Here is a 20,017-nt window from a genome sequence, read left to right on the forward strand (position 1 = left end):
TTAATTTGGGGTACATTTTTGTTAGGTATGGCAATATTTTTGCTTTTTTAATGTTTCATCATAACAGATTACAAATATAGAGAAGAGAGCAATGAATATTTGTTTTTATACATTTGAAGTAAGTAAAGCTGTGGTTTAAAAACTGAAATTCTACCACTTGGAAAACATCTTTCAAATAGTGACACAGTTTCCAGATTTATTGCTTGGATTCTGTTCACATTTCTTTTCTAAAACTCCATTTACTATGGTTTCAGTAAAAATCTAGTCCCAGCTGAAACTTGGTATACCAAATATCAGCTCTAGAGCAATGGCTGTTTTTACCAATTTTCCAGGAGATTGATTTAGATTGTTTTATGTTGTATGACTGTAAAAGAACAAAGCAGAAAAGGATTCACTAGCTTGTGATTTATTTCATCTGTACGTTTAACTCCTTTATTTCTGGCAGTCCATAGTACAATTACAAATAACATATACTGAATGTAATCAGTATATGCTTATGCTATTAAGAAATAAAACATTGTGGCTATTAACCAAAAAAAGAAACTACATAATAAGAGTAAGATACCTCAATTTCCTTCTTTGTCTTTCCTGTTTACAATTTCTAGAGGCATATTTTGACATCATACATGTCAATACACTAATTTTGAGGTCTGACAAGAGTTAAGCCTTGAATATATGACCCATTTAAAACTTTATTAGAGCTTATTTGACTTATTTTTCTTTTCTGATTTATTAAGACACAGATTTAATATTAAAAAACAAACAAACAAAAAAACCTTCTGGTATACCAAAAGCCTTGGTATTAAGGCTTGGTCACTGAAGCCTTAATTACTCATCCAATTCTTACCCTTGGAGACAGTAGATATTTCATCTGAAAAAAACAGGGTTGGCAGATTGCCCAAGCCAATTTAGCTAGTGATCAGTTCTAGAGAAATCAGTAGGGTCAAAGCCAGTGTAGGCAGTTAGCACAGGTCTAAGTGGATAATGTGCAGAGAGAACAGGCCTGTTGCAGAAGTTGGGACACAAAGGTGAGTGCTGGTCCAGACAACCTTAACACAACAAAATCAGAATCATGAGAAGGACCGTCTTATTAGTCAGCAGACAACAGTGAAGCTTGGTATTGAATCAAAGGCTATACACAGCATTCTTAATATTTCTTTCCCTAAGCAGAACTTGGCTTGCACTGACATATCTAAACTCCCTATAAGAATCAAATGGGGGCACCTGGATGGTGAGGACTTGAGCTGAGAACAAGAATGAAGAATGACATTATCAATGGTTCTTGAAATCTCATCACACCAGTGATGTTAAACTTACTCTACAAAATGAAAATTACTGATTGGAAAGTAACATGTTTAAAAATTGTTCTAAGTCTATGCAGTGATTGCTTTGAGTAAAGCCTAGTGTAGGGTGGTATGCTCTTGGAAATATATGCTGGACATTGAGAATTTAAGTAACCAAGTTGACACTTGAAGTGTCTTCATGTGGGACCATGTGTCTCCCAGCTGGACAGGAGGTGGTTGGAAAATATACTGTTTTTAAACTCCTATTTCCCTACCACATCTAGCATGGTGTCTGGCATATCATGGATTCTCAACAAAAACTTGTCAGTTGAATCAAATTTGGTTCCATAAAAGACACATAGAGTGAGACATTTTATGCTTTGTTTCTCTAAATATATGGACAAGTATGTGTGCTCTTTAATACCTATGCTGGGGAACTCTCCTGGATTTTTATGAGATTAATAAACCTCATTTTGATGTAGACTTTTTCTGTTAGTACTTTTTCTATAAGATATAGTGAATTATAATAATAAAAATCATTCAATATATAATACTTAATACTTGGAATTTTCTAAAATGATGTTAATATGTATAATTATAGGACATTATTACATACAAAAGACTGATGACCCACATATTTAATTTAATCCAATAAAACTTAATGGGCATCTATATATACCATGCTATGTATAAAAAACTGTAGATAATATAAATATAAATATTTATGAAAATAAATATAAATATAAAGAGATAATCCTGATCTGGTAAAGTTTTAGGTCAGACGGATGAATTAGGAAAAATGCAAACACAATGAAGGCATTATTTGCTGCATTTTAATAGTCTCTTAAAAGTGATTATATAGTAAAATATGCTTTTTATCATTATGTAAGCACCCTAAAGTTTGATATAAATTATTACTCACTGGGAATCAATTTAAAGATATTTCAAAATGTGACCACCTGGCAAGAAGTTATGTGACCATCTTTATAAACATCACCTTTATAAATATCACACTAAAAGAAGGAACACTATTAATACAAGTATACATGAATTTCTATTTGGTTCTTAAATGAATAATGTCAGACAAATTCAATAGTACTAGTGTTATTATGTTGATTTGGTTTAAAATGAATTAATAAACAATTTATTAGCTATGCCAGTAACCTTTGTCAGAAATCAGTATAAAATTTGTCTAAAATTCTTCATGTGATCATCTTAGGAATTTTTATTTTACTTAGTATGAATCTCAAATATGCATGTATGACTGATGAACCATTTAGAACCAATGGTATATTGGGAAAATAATTTTTATCCTGCATTAAGTCCTATTTAATGATTCTTACTCATTGGTTACTGCTTCTTATTTGCAGCTAAAATAGAATTCTCCAGAGGTCAGGGTTTTGAACTCTTAAGTCAACTCACCATTGGGTGGCAGGCACCTAATGACTTATGAGGTGTGACCTCAAAGTAGCTGCTTGGCTCATTGGCTCATTTTAATCTCTATGGTGTGTGAGCAACTACCTTTCTTTTATTCTACACACTCATTTGTTCTCTTAATTGTTCCTAAGGTAATGTTTAACTATTTTTTTCAATGAAATATTTGAGCTTTTATTGTTTAAAAAAGATATTTGGATAACCATGAACATTCTCTGTTCCCAAACTTCTATTTTTTTAAAGATTTAATTCACTTCAACCAACAATATTATATTACAATTCTTTATTCAGGTTCAGTATCAATGTATGGAATTTACTATGGAGAAAGTGGGGATTATTTCTAGGTATCTACTACCTTTTGTGTGCATTTGGAAACCATAAGGTAACATGACAATAACTTCATGGATCACTCATTTAGTACTTCAAATAATTGTTCAATGAATGACACTTTGTTAAAAAAAAATGTGAAGCATGATTCTAGATCTTTTATGCTAAACAGTGTCTAAACATGACATCCTTTTTCTTCTTTTTTGGGGCTTTTCTCCCTTAATGGATCCCATGGAGATTTATCGAAAAGGACTTCTTAATTCATTTCTTTTTTCAGTCTGCTGTTATCATAAACAGACAGTTTGGCTCTCAACTTCAATTCAATACTCATTCACTGAAAACCTCCCATGCAGATAGTAATGGTGCAGAGTGCTGAGATGAGCAAGACAAGGATCCTTCTCACAGGGAATCCTTTGAGTTATATGACATCTCTCTTTGGACTTTAAAAGGTTTCCCTTTATTCTTTCATACTTAAAGTGCTGTGATAAAGTGAACTGCAGATGGCATCCTATTTACAAAATTGAAAAGATAAACGCTGTGGATGTAGGATTTGTTTAAAATGTGCAGTCCAATGAAAATCTCAGGAAGCTCTTTGTGTTTTTGACAAATGAATTATCAAGGATATTTACATGATAATAAAATATCTTTACTAATTGTGTCACTTTCTTCCTCTTTGAGAATATGTTTTCAGGTTTTGAATATATATTCATATATTCATTTCTCTAAGACATATCCCTTATATTTTTCACTTGATTATTATTATCTCCACTTAACACTCAGCAAACTGAGGTGCACAACAAGTGAATCACATAAATTCATACAGTAACCCAAAAAGCTTACAATATAGGTATTTACAATATAGGTATTTACAATATAGGTGTTACAATATAGGTATTCTACTTTTCAGAGCCTAAATTTTAGTCAAGACTGATAGCAATTATAAAGCAAGTTCACTGATTATATTCTCTCATCAGTTCAAATACTATATCATGCACCATGTACTAAAGTTCTATTATTCTCACGTTATTAATATCCCAAGCCAGTGAGTTGGACATGACTGAAGTGACTTAACATATGTAATATATCAGCTTGACTTTGATAGTACTATGTAGTTATATAGCTTATATATGCATATATATTATTCAGTTTTATTACATATGTTGGTTAATGTATGCATCACCAGGTCAAGATGCAAAACAGTTCTATCACCACAATGATATAACCATTCAAGCCAGTGGTAAGAATTAATCTTTTCTCCAGCTCTAATTTTAGTTATTTCAAGACACTATATAAATAGACTTAATCTTTATTTATATAGTTTTTGAATATATCACTTTGTCTATTTTCTTAGTAGTTCACTGATTATATTCTCTGTTGTCACCACTGTACTATTAATCCAAGCCAGTGAGTTTTTATTTTGATACCAGCTATTAATCAAGAGTTTTATTTTGATTGTAGATTGTATTTTTACTTCTATAATCATTTTAGTTTGATTTTGTTTTAATAGACTATACTTTTAGCTCTTTTAAAATACTTCTAGTAACATAATGTCATTTGCGTTGGTTCAACTCTTAAGGTTTTATTCAATTTGTTAGCCAGGTGAATGATACTTAAGTTCACTGTGTTGTATTGTACTATTAATCCAAGCCAGTGAGTTTTTATATTGATTATTGTATTTTTGACTTCTACAATTTCCTTTTAGCTCTTTTTAAAATACTTCTTTACTTTGCTGAGATTTTCTACTTTGTGTTATTACAAGGTAATTAGCAATTGCCTGTTAGAATAAATTTACTATGACTTCTTTAAATTATTTTTGTCAGATAATTTTAACCTCCATTTCAACTCAGTGTTAGCATCTGTTGCTTATTTGTTCTCATTAAAGATTTGATTTGCCTAGTATTTGGTGTGACTGGTAATTTTTTTTTTTTTTTTTAATCAGCTCCTGGACAGTTGGCTATTATGTTAGGAGAATCTGGATACTATTTACATCTTCTGTTCTATATAGATTCATCACACAGATCCTAGCTTACATTTGTGGGCTATGGTACCACTGACAATTTAGTTTTCAGAGATTTTGTGGTGCTATTTGGTCAGTTTGAGCTGACCTGGGAGTTGTTTTCCCTGGTAGTTGTACCAGTCTTATCAAAGATCACTTCAAGGGGTGGGTAATTGCTTTAGAATTGTTATAGAATTATCCACTGCCTGTGATGTCCAACTGACTGCTGTCTCTCAATAGGAAAGGGAAGGGCTTCCCTGATGGCCAGCCAAGGGAGAAAGAGGTGGCTTTCCATGGGAGCAGTACTTCCGCTTGATTCCCCTTGGAGGTGGCCTCATCTCTCCCAAAGTTCTTGGTGGGAATCCCATTTGATCTGCGATAAAAGCGAGTCCACCTAGGCCACCTTTTGTTGCTAGATTTCCATTAGCAGAAGCCGAGTCTCAATTGCCTTTTACAGTTGGTTGAAGAGGCCCTGTATGTATTGTTCCTTGGGTCCTAGTTATATATATTATAGGGGACTGGAATGCAAAAGTAGGAAGTCAAGAAACATCTGGAGTAACAGGCAAATTTGGCCTTGGAGTATGGAATGAAGCAGGGCAAAGTCTAATAGTTTTGCCAAGAGAACGCACTGGTCATAGCAAACACCCTCTTCCAACAACATAAGAGAGGACTCTACACATGGACATCACCAGATGGTCAACACTGAAATCAGACTGATTATATTCTTTGCAGCAGAAGATGTAAAAGCTCTATACAGTCAGCAAAAAAAGACCAGGAGCTGACTGTGGCACAGATCATGAACTCCTTATTGTCAAATTCAGACTTAAATTGAAGAAAGTGAGGTAACCACTAGACCATTCAGTTATGACCTAAATCAAATCCCTTATGATTATACAGTGGAAGTGAGAAATAGATTTAAGAGACTAGATCTGATAGACACAGTGCCTGATGAACAATTGGATGGAGGTTCGTGACTTTGTACAGGAAACAGGGATCAAGACCACCCCCAAGAAAAAGAAATGCAAAAAAGCAAAATGGCACTCTGAGGAAGCCTTACAAATAGCTGTGAAAAGAAGGGAAGTGAAAAGCAAAGGCAAAAAGGAAAGATATACCCATTAGAATGCAGAGTTCCAAAGAATAGAAAGGATAGATAAGAAAACCTTCCTCAGCGATCAATGCAAATAAAAAGAGGAAAACAATAGAATGGGAAAGACTAGAGATATTGTTAAGAAAATTAGAGATACCAAGGGAACATTTCATGCAAACATGGGCTCAATAAAGGACAGAAATTTTATGGACCTAACAGAAGCAGAAGACGTTAAGAAGAGGTGACAAGAATACACAGAACTGTACAAAAAAGATCTTCACCACCTAGATAATTACAATGGTGTAATCACTGACCTAGAGCCAGACATCCTAGAATGTGAAGTCAAGTGGGCCTTAGGAAGCAACACTATGAGCAAAGCTGTGGAGGTGATAGAATTCTAGTTGAACTATTTCAAATCCTGAAATATAATGCTGTGAAAGTGCTGCACTCAATATGTCAGCAAATTTGGAAAACTTAGCAGTGGCCACAGGACTGGAAAAGATCAGTTTTCATTCCAATCCCAAAGAAAGGCAATGCCAAAGAATGCTCAAACTACTGCACAATTGCACTGATCTCACATGCTAGTAAAGTAATGCTCAAAATTCTCCAAGCCAGGCTTGAGCAATATGTGAACTGTGAACTTCCAGATGTTCAAGCAGCTTTTAGAAAAGGCAGAGGAACCAGAGATCAAATTGCCAACATCTGCTGAATCATTGAAAAAGCAAGAGAGTTCCAGAAAAACATCCATTTCTGCTTTACTGACTTTGCCAAGGCCTTTGACTGTGTGGATCACGATAAACTGTGGGAAATTCTGAAAGAGATGGGAATACCAGACCACCTGACCTGCCTTTTGAGAAACCTGTATGCAGGTCAGGAAGCAACAGTTAGAACTGGACATGGGACAACAGACTGGTTCCAAATAGGAAAACAAGTACATCAAGGCTATATATTGTTACTCTGCTTATTTAACCTATATACAGAGTACATCATGAGAAATGCTGGGCGGGAAGAAGAACAAGCTGGAATCCAGATTGCCGGGAGAAATATCAGTAACCTCAGATATGCAGATGACACCACCCTTATGGCAGAAAGCTAAGAAGAACTAAAGCACCTCTTAATGAAAGTGAAGGAGGAGAGGGGAAAAAGTTGGCTTAAAGCTCAACATTCAGAAAATTAAGATCATGGCATCCGGTCCCATCGTTCCATGGTAAATAGATAGGGAAACAGTGGCTGACTTTATTTTTCTGGGCTCCAAAATCACTGCAAATGGTGATTGCAGACATGAAATTAAAAGTAGCTTACTCCTTGGAAGGAAAGTTATGACCAAGCTAGACAGCATATTAAAAAGCAGAGATTACTTTTCCGACAAATGTCCGTCTAGTCAAGGCTATGATTTTCCCATATGGATGTAAGAGTTGGACTATAAAGAAAGCTGAGCCCTGAAGAATTGATGCTTTTGAACTGTGGTTTGGAGAAGACTCTTTAGAGTCCCTTGGACTGCAAGGAGACCCAACCAGTCCATCCTAAAGGAGATTAGTCCTGGGTGTTCACTGGAAGGACTAATGTTGAAGCTGAAACTCCAAAACTTTGGCCACATGATGCAAAAAGATGACTCATTTGAAAAGACCCACATGATGCTGGGAAAGATTGAGGGCAAGAAGAGAAGGGGAGGACAGAGGATGAGATGATTGGATGGCATCACTGTCTCAATGGACATGAGTTTGGGTGGACTCTGGGAGTTGGTGAAGGACAGGGAGGCCTGGCGTGCTGCAGTTCATGGGGTCTCAAAGAGTCGAACATGACTGAGCAACTGAACTGAACTGAACTGGGTCCTAGTATTCCTAACCAGTCCTGTTTCCTCTTCCTACTTTTCAAATTATTCCCTTAGTCACCTCTTGCTTAGTTACTGATTTTATAGCTGTACTTAGTGGAGAATATAATAAAATTTAAACTTTTTAATGATTTTCCTAGAATGATTTAAAAGGAGCATAAATCCGCAAGTTGCTAAGAGATCTTCTGTGAAAACAAGTGTTCTGTATAAGAAAAGGTGATTTGAACCAAAGAATATTTTAAACCCTGGTGGCTCAGACAGTAAAGAGTCTTCCTGCAATGTGGGAGACCCATGTTTGATCCCTGGCTTGGGAAGATCCCCTGGAGAGGGGAATGGCAACTTACTCCAGTATTCTTGCCTGGAAAATCCCAGGGATGTAGGAGTCTGATGGGTTTCAGTCCATGGGTCACAAAGAGTCAGACACAACTTAACAATGAAACAACAACAACAACCCTCTGGGTCCTTTTCAGCTGAAAGTAAGCTCTGGATTAAAAAAATAGTTTGACAGGTGTCTCTGCTGCAGAGAAACTTTCAATATGCTCAGGTTCATTGTTGGTTTCCTAGAAGGAAATGAGCAGTCATAGTTTTCCCAATTTTGTCTGTGCATAGAAGTTAATGATTTTGTTTATAGCTTTTCTTAGTACTGGCAACTCATGAAAGACTTTGTGAAGGAAAGCCATTTTTATCACCATCAATATCTACCTCATCCAAAGCATCATATATACTAGATCCAATCACTTAATTAAAAAGTTTTTTCTGAGAACATTAAGAAACACAATTCTACTTTGATTTAAAAAATCTGATTAAAAATTCAATATATGTAAACATTAGTTTAAAATGTTTCAGGAAACAATATTTCGACATACTCATGGCCAGGAAGTCTTCCCTGATAGCTCAGTTGGTAAAGAATCTGCCTGCAATGCAGGAGACCCCAGTTTGATTGCTGGGTAAGGAAGATCCGCTGGAGAAGGGATAGGCTACCCACTCCAGTATATTCTTGGGCTTCCCTTGTGGATCAGCTGGTAAGGAATCTGCGTGCAGTGTGGGGGACCTGGGTTCAAGCCCTGGGTTGGGAAGATCCCCTGGAGAAGGGAAAGGCTATCCTCTCCAGGATTCTGGCCTGGCGAATCCCATGTACTGTATAGTCCATGTTTCTTATGTTGTACTAAAAATATGTGGTCTTACAGTACTGACTTTGTCTACTGTTGTAATTCACATTTTCAATATTTTCTTTTTTTCCAGCCTTAAGAGACAATAGAATTGAGCTGGTTCGGGCTTCCTGGCATGAACTGAGTATCAGCGTCAGTGATGTCTCTCTGTCTGATGAAGGACAGTACACCTGTTCTTTATTTACAATGCCTGTCAAAACGTCCAAGGCCTATCTCACTGTCCTGGGTAAGTGCAAGGGACTAACACTATGTGATCACAAGCCAGAAAGATGTGTACAGATATAGCAACATGATTCAATAACAAATCTACACTTTGACGATTATCAAAAGGCTTTTTAAAAAATCACAGTCATTTCCCCCATTTTGCAAATAGGTACAAAGAGGTGTAAAGGTCTGTATGACTTCCTAAGAGCACACAGCCATTTTGTTTCTTAGCCAGGGATAGATAACAGGTTTTTTGATTTTTCAGCTAAGTTCCTTTGTGTCAAATCAGCTCTTTAGTGTATGTATGGTGATCCTTTTATAAAGCGATAGAATAACGAGCATAATGAAATCAATGTGTCTTTGTGTACCCCTCCATCTTATCATCAGTCACCTGATGGGCTCCTCCTAATATTTTTTGACTTCCAAATATGACCCTTTGTGTATCTAAGTGCATTTAAATGACCCTGACATTTCTACTTGAATTCTTGCTTTTTAACTTTGTACTTTTCCGGATTGCTAAATGAAATGAAATTAAGTTGCTTGTGTACGCGGTTTGCAAACACAAACGCGGTTTGTGTTTTTATCCTCTAAGTATTGGGCCATTTTTCTAAAGGTTATGGTGACATCAGAAAGCAATATATTCATAGCATTTCTGGGGAAATAAAGTTATAGCTCAGAGCTCTGCGATTCCACAGACGTCAGTGGCCCAATCAGCTAAAATTGCTGCAGTTCTTTGAAACACACCTGTGTACTGAACAAGTTAGATGAATTTAAAGATTGATTTTTTTTTTTTCGCCTCAGCTTGCCATCCTTTTTTTGATAGATAAAGGCATAACACTGTATTTAAAGTAACTAATGCATGCTGGGTTTTTTTTGTTGTTGTTGAGAATATGAAAGTTAATCCAGCTAGTGAATTTGTTTTATGCATAGGATATGAAATATGCTTCTTTGCAAGTACCACTGGGATGACTGTATAAAAATCTTCACAAGTTTGCCACTAAGGACAAAATATACCCACTAAATGGAGTATTTCAGGATAGCAGATGCTTAAGGTTAATGCATTGTTCTGTAGAGAGCCAACTTGAGACCCCAAGAAATAGGCAATTGCCTACTTTCAGTTTATTAAATGGTGATGTAACATAATTTTTTTTAAAGCAGTATGAAGGTGAACAGAAAAAATAAATAAATAAATAAATAAAGCTAGCCAGCTAATGAAATAGGTCGATTTGTCATTTATCTTTATTGTTCTTGTTTTTATTTTAGTTTGCATTTCTTTTTATGATGACTTCCAACATTCCTACATTTTATTCTTTTCAAACTGAATTAAGTAGTACAATAAAGAAGCTTTCAGCCTGCTTTTATTATTGAACACTTTTAGAAGAAATTTTAATAAATCTCTATCATGACAGCAGAATATTATTGTCTCCAAAATGTGTAATGTTCTATTATTTAAGTCATCCATGTCTATCTCTGCATATTAGCCATCTGTTTATTCACTGGATGATTTGGACTAGAAAAGGTAATAAGTGGCTAGCATTAACTAGCATTAAAAATAATACATATCATGTTCCACAAAACTATAACTGTATTTCTAATATGAATGATATCAAGAGACATTCTTTCCCTCAGAAGAATCAGAAATATAAGTGTAGTTGCAATTATTGATGAATCCCTTATTCCAAAATGTATTTTCTAGAAAAATGTACACAGAGGCAAACAATATCTTTTAAGCTCTAAGAATTATGAAATCAGGAATGAAAGGTGCTATTTTGGTTAAATCACAGTTTCCTAAAGAATGAAGAAATACGGTTTGCAGATTTTCTTTTTTTTTTTTTCCTGATGCAAGAAATCTCCCTTCTTAAATACACACAGTGGTAAATCTTAGGATACATTGAATATTTGTTTTTAAGATTTACAATGAGTATTTTTGCTGGTAAATTTTAATTAAAAAAAACTACTTGGAATTAAGTGCATTTTAAATGCTTTCTGGATAATATACACACATATGCATATTTATACAGACACACACATAATATGTATGTATGTATATATGTTCTTGTTGTTGTTGAGTCACTAAGTCGTGTCTGACTCTTCTATGGACTGTAGCCTACCAGGCTCCTCCTTCATGGGATTCTCCAGGTAACAGTATTGGAGTGGGTTGAAATTTCTTTCTCCAGTATGTGTGTGTGTGTGTGTGTGTGTGTGTGTGTGTGTGTGTGTGTGTATTTAAGTAACTTACTATATAGCAGTTTTTTATTATGTTTTATTTTATTTTTCTTGACTGAAATTATTGTTGAACACCCAGTTTACCTTGTTTGCAAAAGTAATAGTCATGAGAACAAATCAACATTGGAGATTAATGTTCATTTCATCCGTTTGCCTAAATTTCAGGTGTTCCTGAGAAACCTCAAATTAGTGGATTTTCATCCCCAGTTATGGAAGGAGACTTGATGCAGCTGACTTGTAAAACATCTGGTAGTAAACCTGCAGCTGATATAAGATGGTTCAAAAACGACAAAGAGATTAAAGGTAAGGGTTGGGGGAAAGTCTCCTAGTCCATATTAATGTGTTGAAACTAGCATGAAGTGTTAGATCCACAGAGTTTTACATTTCCTTTTTCAAACGTAGTCAGTTTCTGATTAAGTGTAATTTGAACCAGATTTACCTTACATTGGGTAATTTTACAAGGTATGTGGATACCATTTCTGTGTGCTCCATTTTCCTCTTGCATAAAACAGTTTTAAAATGATATATATCTAGTGGGAAAGTTGGGGAAAGAAATGAGTTAATATACAAAAGCCACATAGGTTTGTGCTTGACAATAGTAAGGGCTAAGTATTTGTTAGATGTGGCCATTTTACAACTCATCTATAGTATTTAGATTATAGACAGAGAAATTCCATGAATTATTTCTTCAACTTGTTGGTTCTGAAAATACAAATTTCTGAGGATAAAACTAGCTAAACATTAATAAATTTGTTTTTCAGTAGTTCTCACAGAGGGCAAAAAATGTACTTGTCTCAGTAAAAATGCATAGAAATGTAAATATTAACCATAGTTCTGCTCCTTCATACCCTTAAATTACACACGCACACACATACACACACTCTTTTAAGGTGGAATAAGTTTATAGAGAAGATGGCTATTAAGGTTAGTAGTAATTTTTCTTTTTTACCCAACATGCAGATATCTTGGACCTGAAATCATATGTCTGTTAAAACCCAAGTATCAGTTCAGTTCAGTCACTCGGTCGTTTCTGACTCTGTTACCCTATGGACGCCAGGCTTCCCTGTCCACCACCAACTCATGGAGCTTCTTTTTAAATCCAAGTATAAAAGTCATCTGGGCTTCCCTGATAGCTCAGTTGGTAAAGAATCCACCTGCAATGCAGGAGACCTGGGTTTGATCCCTGGGTTGGGAAGATCCCCTGGGAAAGGGAAAGGCTACCCTCTCCAGTATTCTGGCTTGAGAATTCCATGAACTGTATAGTCCACGGGGTCACAAACAGTTGGACATGACTGAGTGGCTTTCACTGTAATAAAATCATCTATTATGCTTGTTGAAAATGTTTCCTATTTATATAGCAAAATGTATTATTCTCAGGGTAACTTTCTCAGTTCAGTTCAGCCTCAGTCGTGAGGGAATCTTTGTGACTCCATGGATTGTAGCACACCAGACTTCCCTGTCAACCAACTCCCAAACTCATGTCCATTGCATCAGTGATGTCATCTAACCAGCTTATGCTCTGTAGTCCCCTTCTCCTCCTGCCTTCAATCTTTCCCAGTATCAGGGTCTTTTCCAGTGAGTCAGTTCTTCGCATCAGGTGGCCAAAATATTGGAGCTTCAGCTTCAGCATCAGTCCTTTCAATGAATATTCAGGACTGATTTCCTTTAGGATGGATTGGTTTGATCCCCTTATAGTCCAAGAGACTCTCAAAAGTCTTCTCCAACACCACAGTTCCTTCTAGGAGATAGGTTTATACAAACCATTCTGATTATTTTAACTTGCAATTCATGTATATTACTTGGACAGGGAGGTCTAACAGATAGAATTGTCTATAGTATTAGGTTGGCCTAAAAGCTTAGTCAGGTTTTTCCATAATTCTTGCCTCTTTTCTATTTTAGTTACTCTTTCTCTCTGTATATATATTTTCCCAAAACAAGGAGCTATCTCTAATTTATCCATAATCACTGTCTTGGCTTTAAAAATTTTAGTAAATACATTTTATTGGACTAAATTTAGAGAAATACAAGCACCCAATTCACAAGTCAGATACATCACTTTGCTAAATTAAACTTGCTCTTATAGTCTGCCAGGGCTCAGTACCATTCATTCTAATTCTACCCTTAGGGTTTATTTGTTTAGGTATGTGTGTTAAATGTCTGGTCTTGATTAAAGCTTTTCTAAATGAACCCTCTATACTGCTTCCAGAGTTATCTTAGTATGACAAGGCTGTAATCCAGCCACTTTTTCTGCATAAGCATTTCTTACTGAAAACCCTAACCTGGAGGATATGTTTAAAATCCGATTTCTTTGGCCTATAAGAAAGCTCCAGGCAGTGAATTCTTACAAATCAGATATTTTTCTATGTGATAGACTCAGTTTATGCTAGAATGTTCTTCTTAAATACTTTCCTTTAGTTAAATTATTACCAACACGCATCCTTTTCTGAATTCTGACATTAAATTAGTTAGTGAATTAGTCAGCTTCTCCTAATTTCTTACCATTTTATTTGTGTTTTAGATAAATATATCCTCAGGGAAATCAGAGACTAACATACTAATCATTAATATTGATTGATTGCTTTTAACATTGTAGCCTTATGAGAAATGCATGGTATTTTCATAAAAATATTTTTATAAAATATCTTAATTTTTGACAAATTTGGCATCTGCTCTGAATACTGGATTTGCTCATAGACTAAGTAGAGAGAGGACTTTTGTTTATATATAAAAACATGAAATTTTGATCTTATAAGCACCATAGTCCAAAATCATCTGAATCAAGACTAGAATGAAAATCAAGACAAGACAGTATAACAGAATCAGCATATGGCTCTAAGCTTGGTTCAGAAGTACTGAAGCTTTCTTTTTCCTATTCTCACCAGTGCATGGCCATTAATAGAGCATTTGTTGTTCCTATACTTGCATTTGTTTATATAGCTTTTTTTTTGTTTATGACTCTGCTTTTGCATGCTTAAATAGTTTGTCTACACAATGATACAGTGAACTTCCTGAGTCCTCTAAGCTGTTTTAATAGGAGTACATGCAAATTATGCTGTATGCAGTACTTGATACAGAATGCACATTCATTACTATTGCTCGCTCTCTACCTGGGAAATGAAAATATACTCTAAAATCCGTCAGCAGACGTGTCTCCCTAAAAGGAGTGTTCCATCCTTATCTTGCATTCTTGTCTTTTCAGAAATCAGAATTTGACTTCCTATTACCATATAGCAATTTTTACTACAATATCACTTGAGACATTTTATAAAGATACTCCCTAATGTAAAGAATGGGAATAGAGAGGCTAATCAAACCTGCTGCTGCTGCTGCTAAGTCACTTCAGTCGTGTCCGACTCTGTGCGACCCCATAGACGGCAGCACACCAGCCTCCCCTGTCCCTGGGATTCTCCAGGCAAGAACACTGGAGTGGGTTGCCATTTGCTTCTCCAATGCATGAAAGTGAAAAGTGAAAGTGAAGTCGCTCAGTCGTGTCCAACTCTTAGCGACCCCATGGACTGCAGCCTACCAGGCTCCTCCGTCCATGGGATTTTCCAGGCAAGAGTACTGGAGAGGGGTGCCATTGCCTTCTCCGAATCAAACCTAGCTAAATTCAATCCAATAAGAAATTGTTAAAATATCTCCCAAATAGAATTATGGCACATGAGTAAATATCCAACTAAAGAAAACAAGAACTTTGACCTGGAGATGTTTAAGATGCCTTTGGTATGATAAAACCAGATATGAGGAATATTTTCCTATAAACAGGAATATGTAATATCATGTACAATAAATCTCAAAGTAGCTATATTGTTGGGGGAAAGGATTATTTTCCATGTTTTAACTAAACATTGACCAGTTCAACATATTGACACTGTGTTAAATTTCAAATTCTATTTAATAGAGTTGTGAGCATTAAAAGTGACTTCTGATTTCAAGAGGAGTCATTTTTCTATACATTGTTTTGCCATTAGTCTCTATCATATGAATTCAATTACCAAGTTTCTAGAGGAAAGTTGTTTCACACTGTTAGCTGATCACATTTTCTTGGCCAGGGTATTTCCATATTAGATTATAGAGCCGTGGTCCTCAAACTTTAGCAGGTACCATCATTACCTCCAGGGCCTGTTAAATCTCAGGTTACAGGGGTCTGACCCCAGTTTTTCTGATTGAGTAGGTCTGGGTTGGAACCCAAGAATGTATATGTTAAGCAATGTGTTGAATTTGTGAGTGGTGATGACGCTCCTGTTTTGGGGCCACATTGCTATAAAGAACATAATGTTGAGAAGTATCAGTAACATATAGAAGTCTTGCCTCTGTCTTTGAACTTTAGTTTCTCAGCCAGTACATGAGGATTATAAAACTTGCCTCAAAGTGCTATTGTAGGGATTCTATACAAACCAACTTGTATGACAAAGCTTGACACTGTATTAAAAACCAGAGACATCACTTTGCCAACAAAGCTCCATATAGTCAAAGCTATGGTTTTTCCAGTAGTCATGTATGGATTTGCAAATTGGACCATAAAGGAGGCTGAGTGCCAAAGAATTGATGCTTTCAAACTATGCTGCTGGAGAAGACTCTTGAGAGAAGGGACGCTCCCTCTCCAAGGGAGGACAGCAAGGAGATCAAACCAGGCAGTACTAAAGGAAATTAACTCTGAATATTCATTGGAAGGACTAATGTTGAAGCTGAAGCTCTAATACTTTGGCCATCTGATGCAAAGGGCCAACTCATTGGAAAAGACCCTGATGTTGGGAAAGACTAAGGGCAAGAGAACAAGGGGGAAATAGAGGATAAGAAGGTTGGATGGCATCACCAACTCAATGGGCATGAGTCTAAGAAAACTCTGGGAGATAGTGAAGGCACAGAGAGATCTGGCATGCTGCAGTCCAGGGGGTCACAGAAAGTTAGACATGACTTAACGACTGAAGAACAATGATATGTATAAAGTATTTTCATAGTATAAGGAATCACTGCATATAGTTTAGATATTATTGCTATCATTCTTATTACTACCTGAGCAAACCATGATTGATGAGCTATAACAATCCCTGAATTAGTCCTAGAAATATAACCAAAACAGAATTACTCCTTTAAGGTATTCATTTCGGGAGGATGGACATGTAAACATAAAATCTAACAAGTATAGTAATAAAATTATGAACTGGCTAGTTTTTATACAAAACAAGAAGCAGAATCAAGCCCTACTTTGTGGTAGAGGTAAAGACAAGTGTTTATTGATGCATATTGGTACTCAGTAAATGTTTGTTAAATAAATAAGTGGATCTTAAGGGATGAATGGAATTCACCATACGGTTTGTGGGTAAAAGTAGGTGGTATAGCATTCTAAAGAAAGGAACTGTGTCTTTATGGAGAGTAAAAAGAATTTGATTGTTTGAAGGAACTGAAATTTTCTGTGTGGTACAGACATGAGAGGTAAATGGGAAGATAGGGAACAGTTAAATCATGGATATTTTATTCCAGATTAAGGAGTTTGAAGTTGATTCTGTAGGCAGCGATGAGACATTTTCTGCCATATGCTTTGAACAGTGGAATGAACAAGCATAATTTTCTTCTAACTGTTTTTCCTCCCCATAAGTCTGACTCAGAAATCCTTTGGTGCCTCTGGGCAGCTCTGTATGCAAAACTGCAGGGAGTTTCACTGTAGCTTTTAATCTTCTGTGCAGTTTTGAAATCTGAATATCTGCCATTTAGTATAGGGGGAAAAATGTGTATTGCATTCCTAAATCTGTCAGCATCCTGAGAATTTATATAAACTTTCCATTCCATGTATAAGTTTAGTAAATTGTAATTTGAGCAGTTGTCATCATAAAATCTTAAGATTTTCTTTTCCAGCCAACTAGCTTTTTCATGAATGTGTTAGACAGAATTCTATGAGAACCCTCAGTGACCCACATTTTTGTATAATCTTTTCCCCCGGAGTATAGAAAGAACTTGTGAATACATGTGATATCACTGCCTTGATCATGTCACCTTACATGGCAAAAGGGATTTTACAGATATAATTATGGGTCCTTTTTGAGTTCATCAAAGGGAGATTATCAAGGGAAGCCCAACATAATGAGGTAAGGCCTTTATAAAAGAATGAAGAATCAGACATTCTCCTCCCGGCCTAGAAGACCTCAAATAGTTACGTGTGAACTGACTGTAGGGGCCATGTGACAAAGAACTGTGGGTGACCTCTGGGAGCTGAAAATTGTTCCTGAATGACAGATGGTAAGAAAATGGAGACCTTGGACATACAGCATCAAGGAAGTAAATTTGCCAACAATCAGTAAGTTTGTAGAGGATTTGAAACTTAGATGGGAATCACAGCCTCAGCCAAAACCATGATTTCAACCTGGTGACACTGGGAAGAGGATCACATTAAGTTCTATCTGGACTCATCATCCATAAATATTGTGAGATAATAATATTGTTTTATGACACTAAACTCGTCATAATTTATTATGCATCAATAACAGGAAGCTGATATCTATCTAGAAAGGCAGAATGATTTCTCATAGTCATATATTTGACAAAGACTGAGCTTGAGTATTCTGATTCTAAGACCCAGTACTTGAGTCTGGGAAGAAAGTGGAAGGCTAGAATATTTAAGAGACATTTCAAGTATGAACAAATATGGCCCTGAAATAATGGATGACATGGAATTTTTTTAAATGGATGGATTTAAGAGAGAAGACAAATTTCAGGTGAACTTGGTGAATGAATCTGGGAGATGAAGCAAGGATCAGAGACAACAAAATTTGGGTGCCTGAGTGACTTTGTTAGTGAACATGTGGAAATAAGGCATTAGGAGAAATTACTTCAGAAATAAATGATAATATGTTTATAATTTGAGGTTGAAATAACTATATAAAATCTAAAGCTTAAGCTTATTTTTTTAAATTTTATTTAATTTTTAAACTTTACATAATTGTATTAGTTTTGCCAAATATCAAAATGAATCCACCACAGGTATACATGTGTTCCCCATCCTGAACCGTCCTCCCTCCTCCCTCCCCATACCATCCCTCTGGGTCGTCCCAGTGCACTAGCCCCAAGCATCCAGTATCATGCATCGAACCTGGACTGGCATCTCGTTTCATACATGATATTTTACATGTTTCAATGCCATTCGTAGGCTTTTGGAGTTAGGTAATTTATTATTAAGAAGGGAATTTTTACAATACAAAGGTCTACCATCTCCTAATACAGGACATTTTTAGCTTTAGCCTTTTTAAGTAATCACCCTTTGCCTGTGCAGCACATTCCCAACAAAAACCCGCTCAGGTCATTCTGACGCTGAGAATACTGCTATGCTGTAACCTGCATATCCATCAAAGTTTAACTTTGTGAGGAGTCAATGAAGCTTGTCAGTTCCTGATAGTATTGCCTGCATTCTGTAAGTGTTATTTTACTTATTAAACATTTGTTTCAAATGTTGGACCACCAAGTTTAAGCTGATTTCAGCTGTGTTTCCCTGTGTGAACAGGAATTTTGATGTACGCTTTAAATGTTAATCACAAATAATGTCACAGCTCATTTTCAAGTTGGCTACATATAGTGTAATTGTACTATAAACTACTAAGTAAATAATTTTTCAGCATTTGAAAACGTGAGTGAATTTCTGAAAGCTGTGTTTTTCAAAAGGTAGCCTCAAAACAACTTAGAATTAGAATCACCTGAGGTACAGTTAGAAAAATGCAGGTTCTTGGTCTCAATGAAGACCTTTAAAATCAGAATTCCTGTTGTCAAGCCCAGAAGTGCTAATAGTTATGAAGTACCTCTGGCTCAGTTGGTAAAGAATCCGCCTGCAATGAGGGAAACCTGGGTTCAATCCCTGAGTTGGGAAGATCCCCTGGAGAAGAGAAAGGCTATCCACTCCAGTATTCCGGCCTGGAGAATTCCATGGACTATCCATGGGGTCGCAAAGAATCGGGCATGACTGAATGACTTTCACTTCACTTCACTTCACTTCACTTCTATTGATCCTTAGGCTCACTATAGTTTAAGAATGCATAAGATTAGAAACCGGCTGGCCAAACATTAATTGATAGTTAAAGAAAGAAAGAGAGGAGACCTAATCCATAAATTTAGAAAATGATTTGATATTCTGTGTTCTTTATGGATCTATTCTTAGAAGGAGATTCTCTAAAACTAAATGAAAAATTTACTTTAGTGCTTCAACATTCCCGAGAATAACTGTAAAAGTTCCATTAGCCAATATCTTAGCAATATTCTTTGGCTGGATGATTTTTAAAATTTGTGTTTCTTGCTTTGAACTCTGTGGACTCTACTTTGAGAAATGGTAGGCTATATATTTAATTTACTCCAGTACTCTTGCCTGGAAAATCCCATGGATGGAGGAGCCTGGTAGGCTGCAGTCCATGGGGTCGCTACAGTCGGACATCACTGAGCGACTTCACTTTCACTTTTCACTTTCATGAATTGGAGAAG

General features: G+C 36.0%; 1 protein-coding gene across 5 annotated transcripts in view; it reads left to right on the forward strand.

Annotated features, from left to right (window-relative positions):
• The window catches only part of CADM2 (cell adhesion molecule 2), a 1,278,284-nt gene that overhangs the window by 1,074,660 nt on the left and 183,607 nt on the right, over positions 1 to 20,017 (forward strand). For all 5 annotated transcript variants that reach the window (XM_061432079.1, XM_061432159.1, XM_061431815.1 and 2 more), the window contains 2 exons: positions 9,201 to 9,353; positions 11,723 to 11,860. In XM_061432079.1, coding sequence (XP_061288063.1) covers positions 9,201 to 9,353; positions 11,723 to 11,860 — 291 coding nt within the window. The remainder of the gene's footprint in view (positions 1 to 9,200; positions 9,354 to 11,722; positions 11,861 to 20,017) is intronic.

Source organism: Bos javanicus, chromosome 1, assembly GCF_032452875.1.
Source record: "Bos javanicus breed banteng chromosome 1, ARS-OSU_banteng_1.0, whole genome shotgun sequence".
NCBI lineage: Eukaryota > Metazoa > Chordata > Mammalia > Artiodactyla > Bovidae > Bos > Bos javanicus.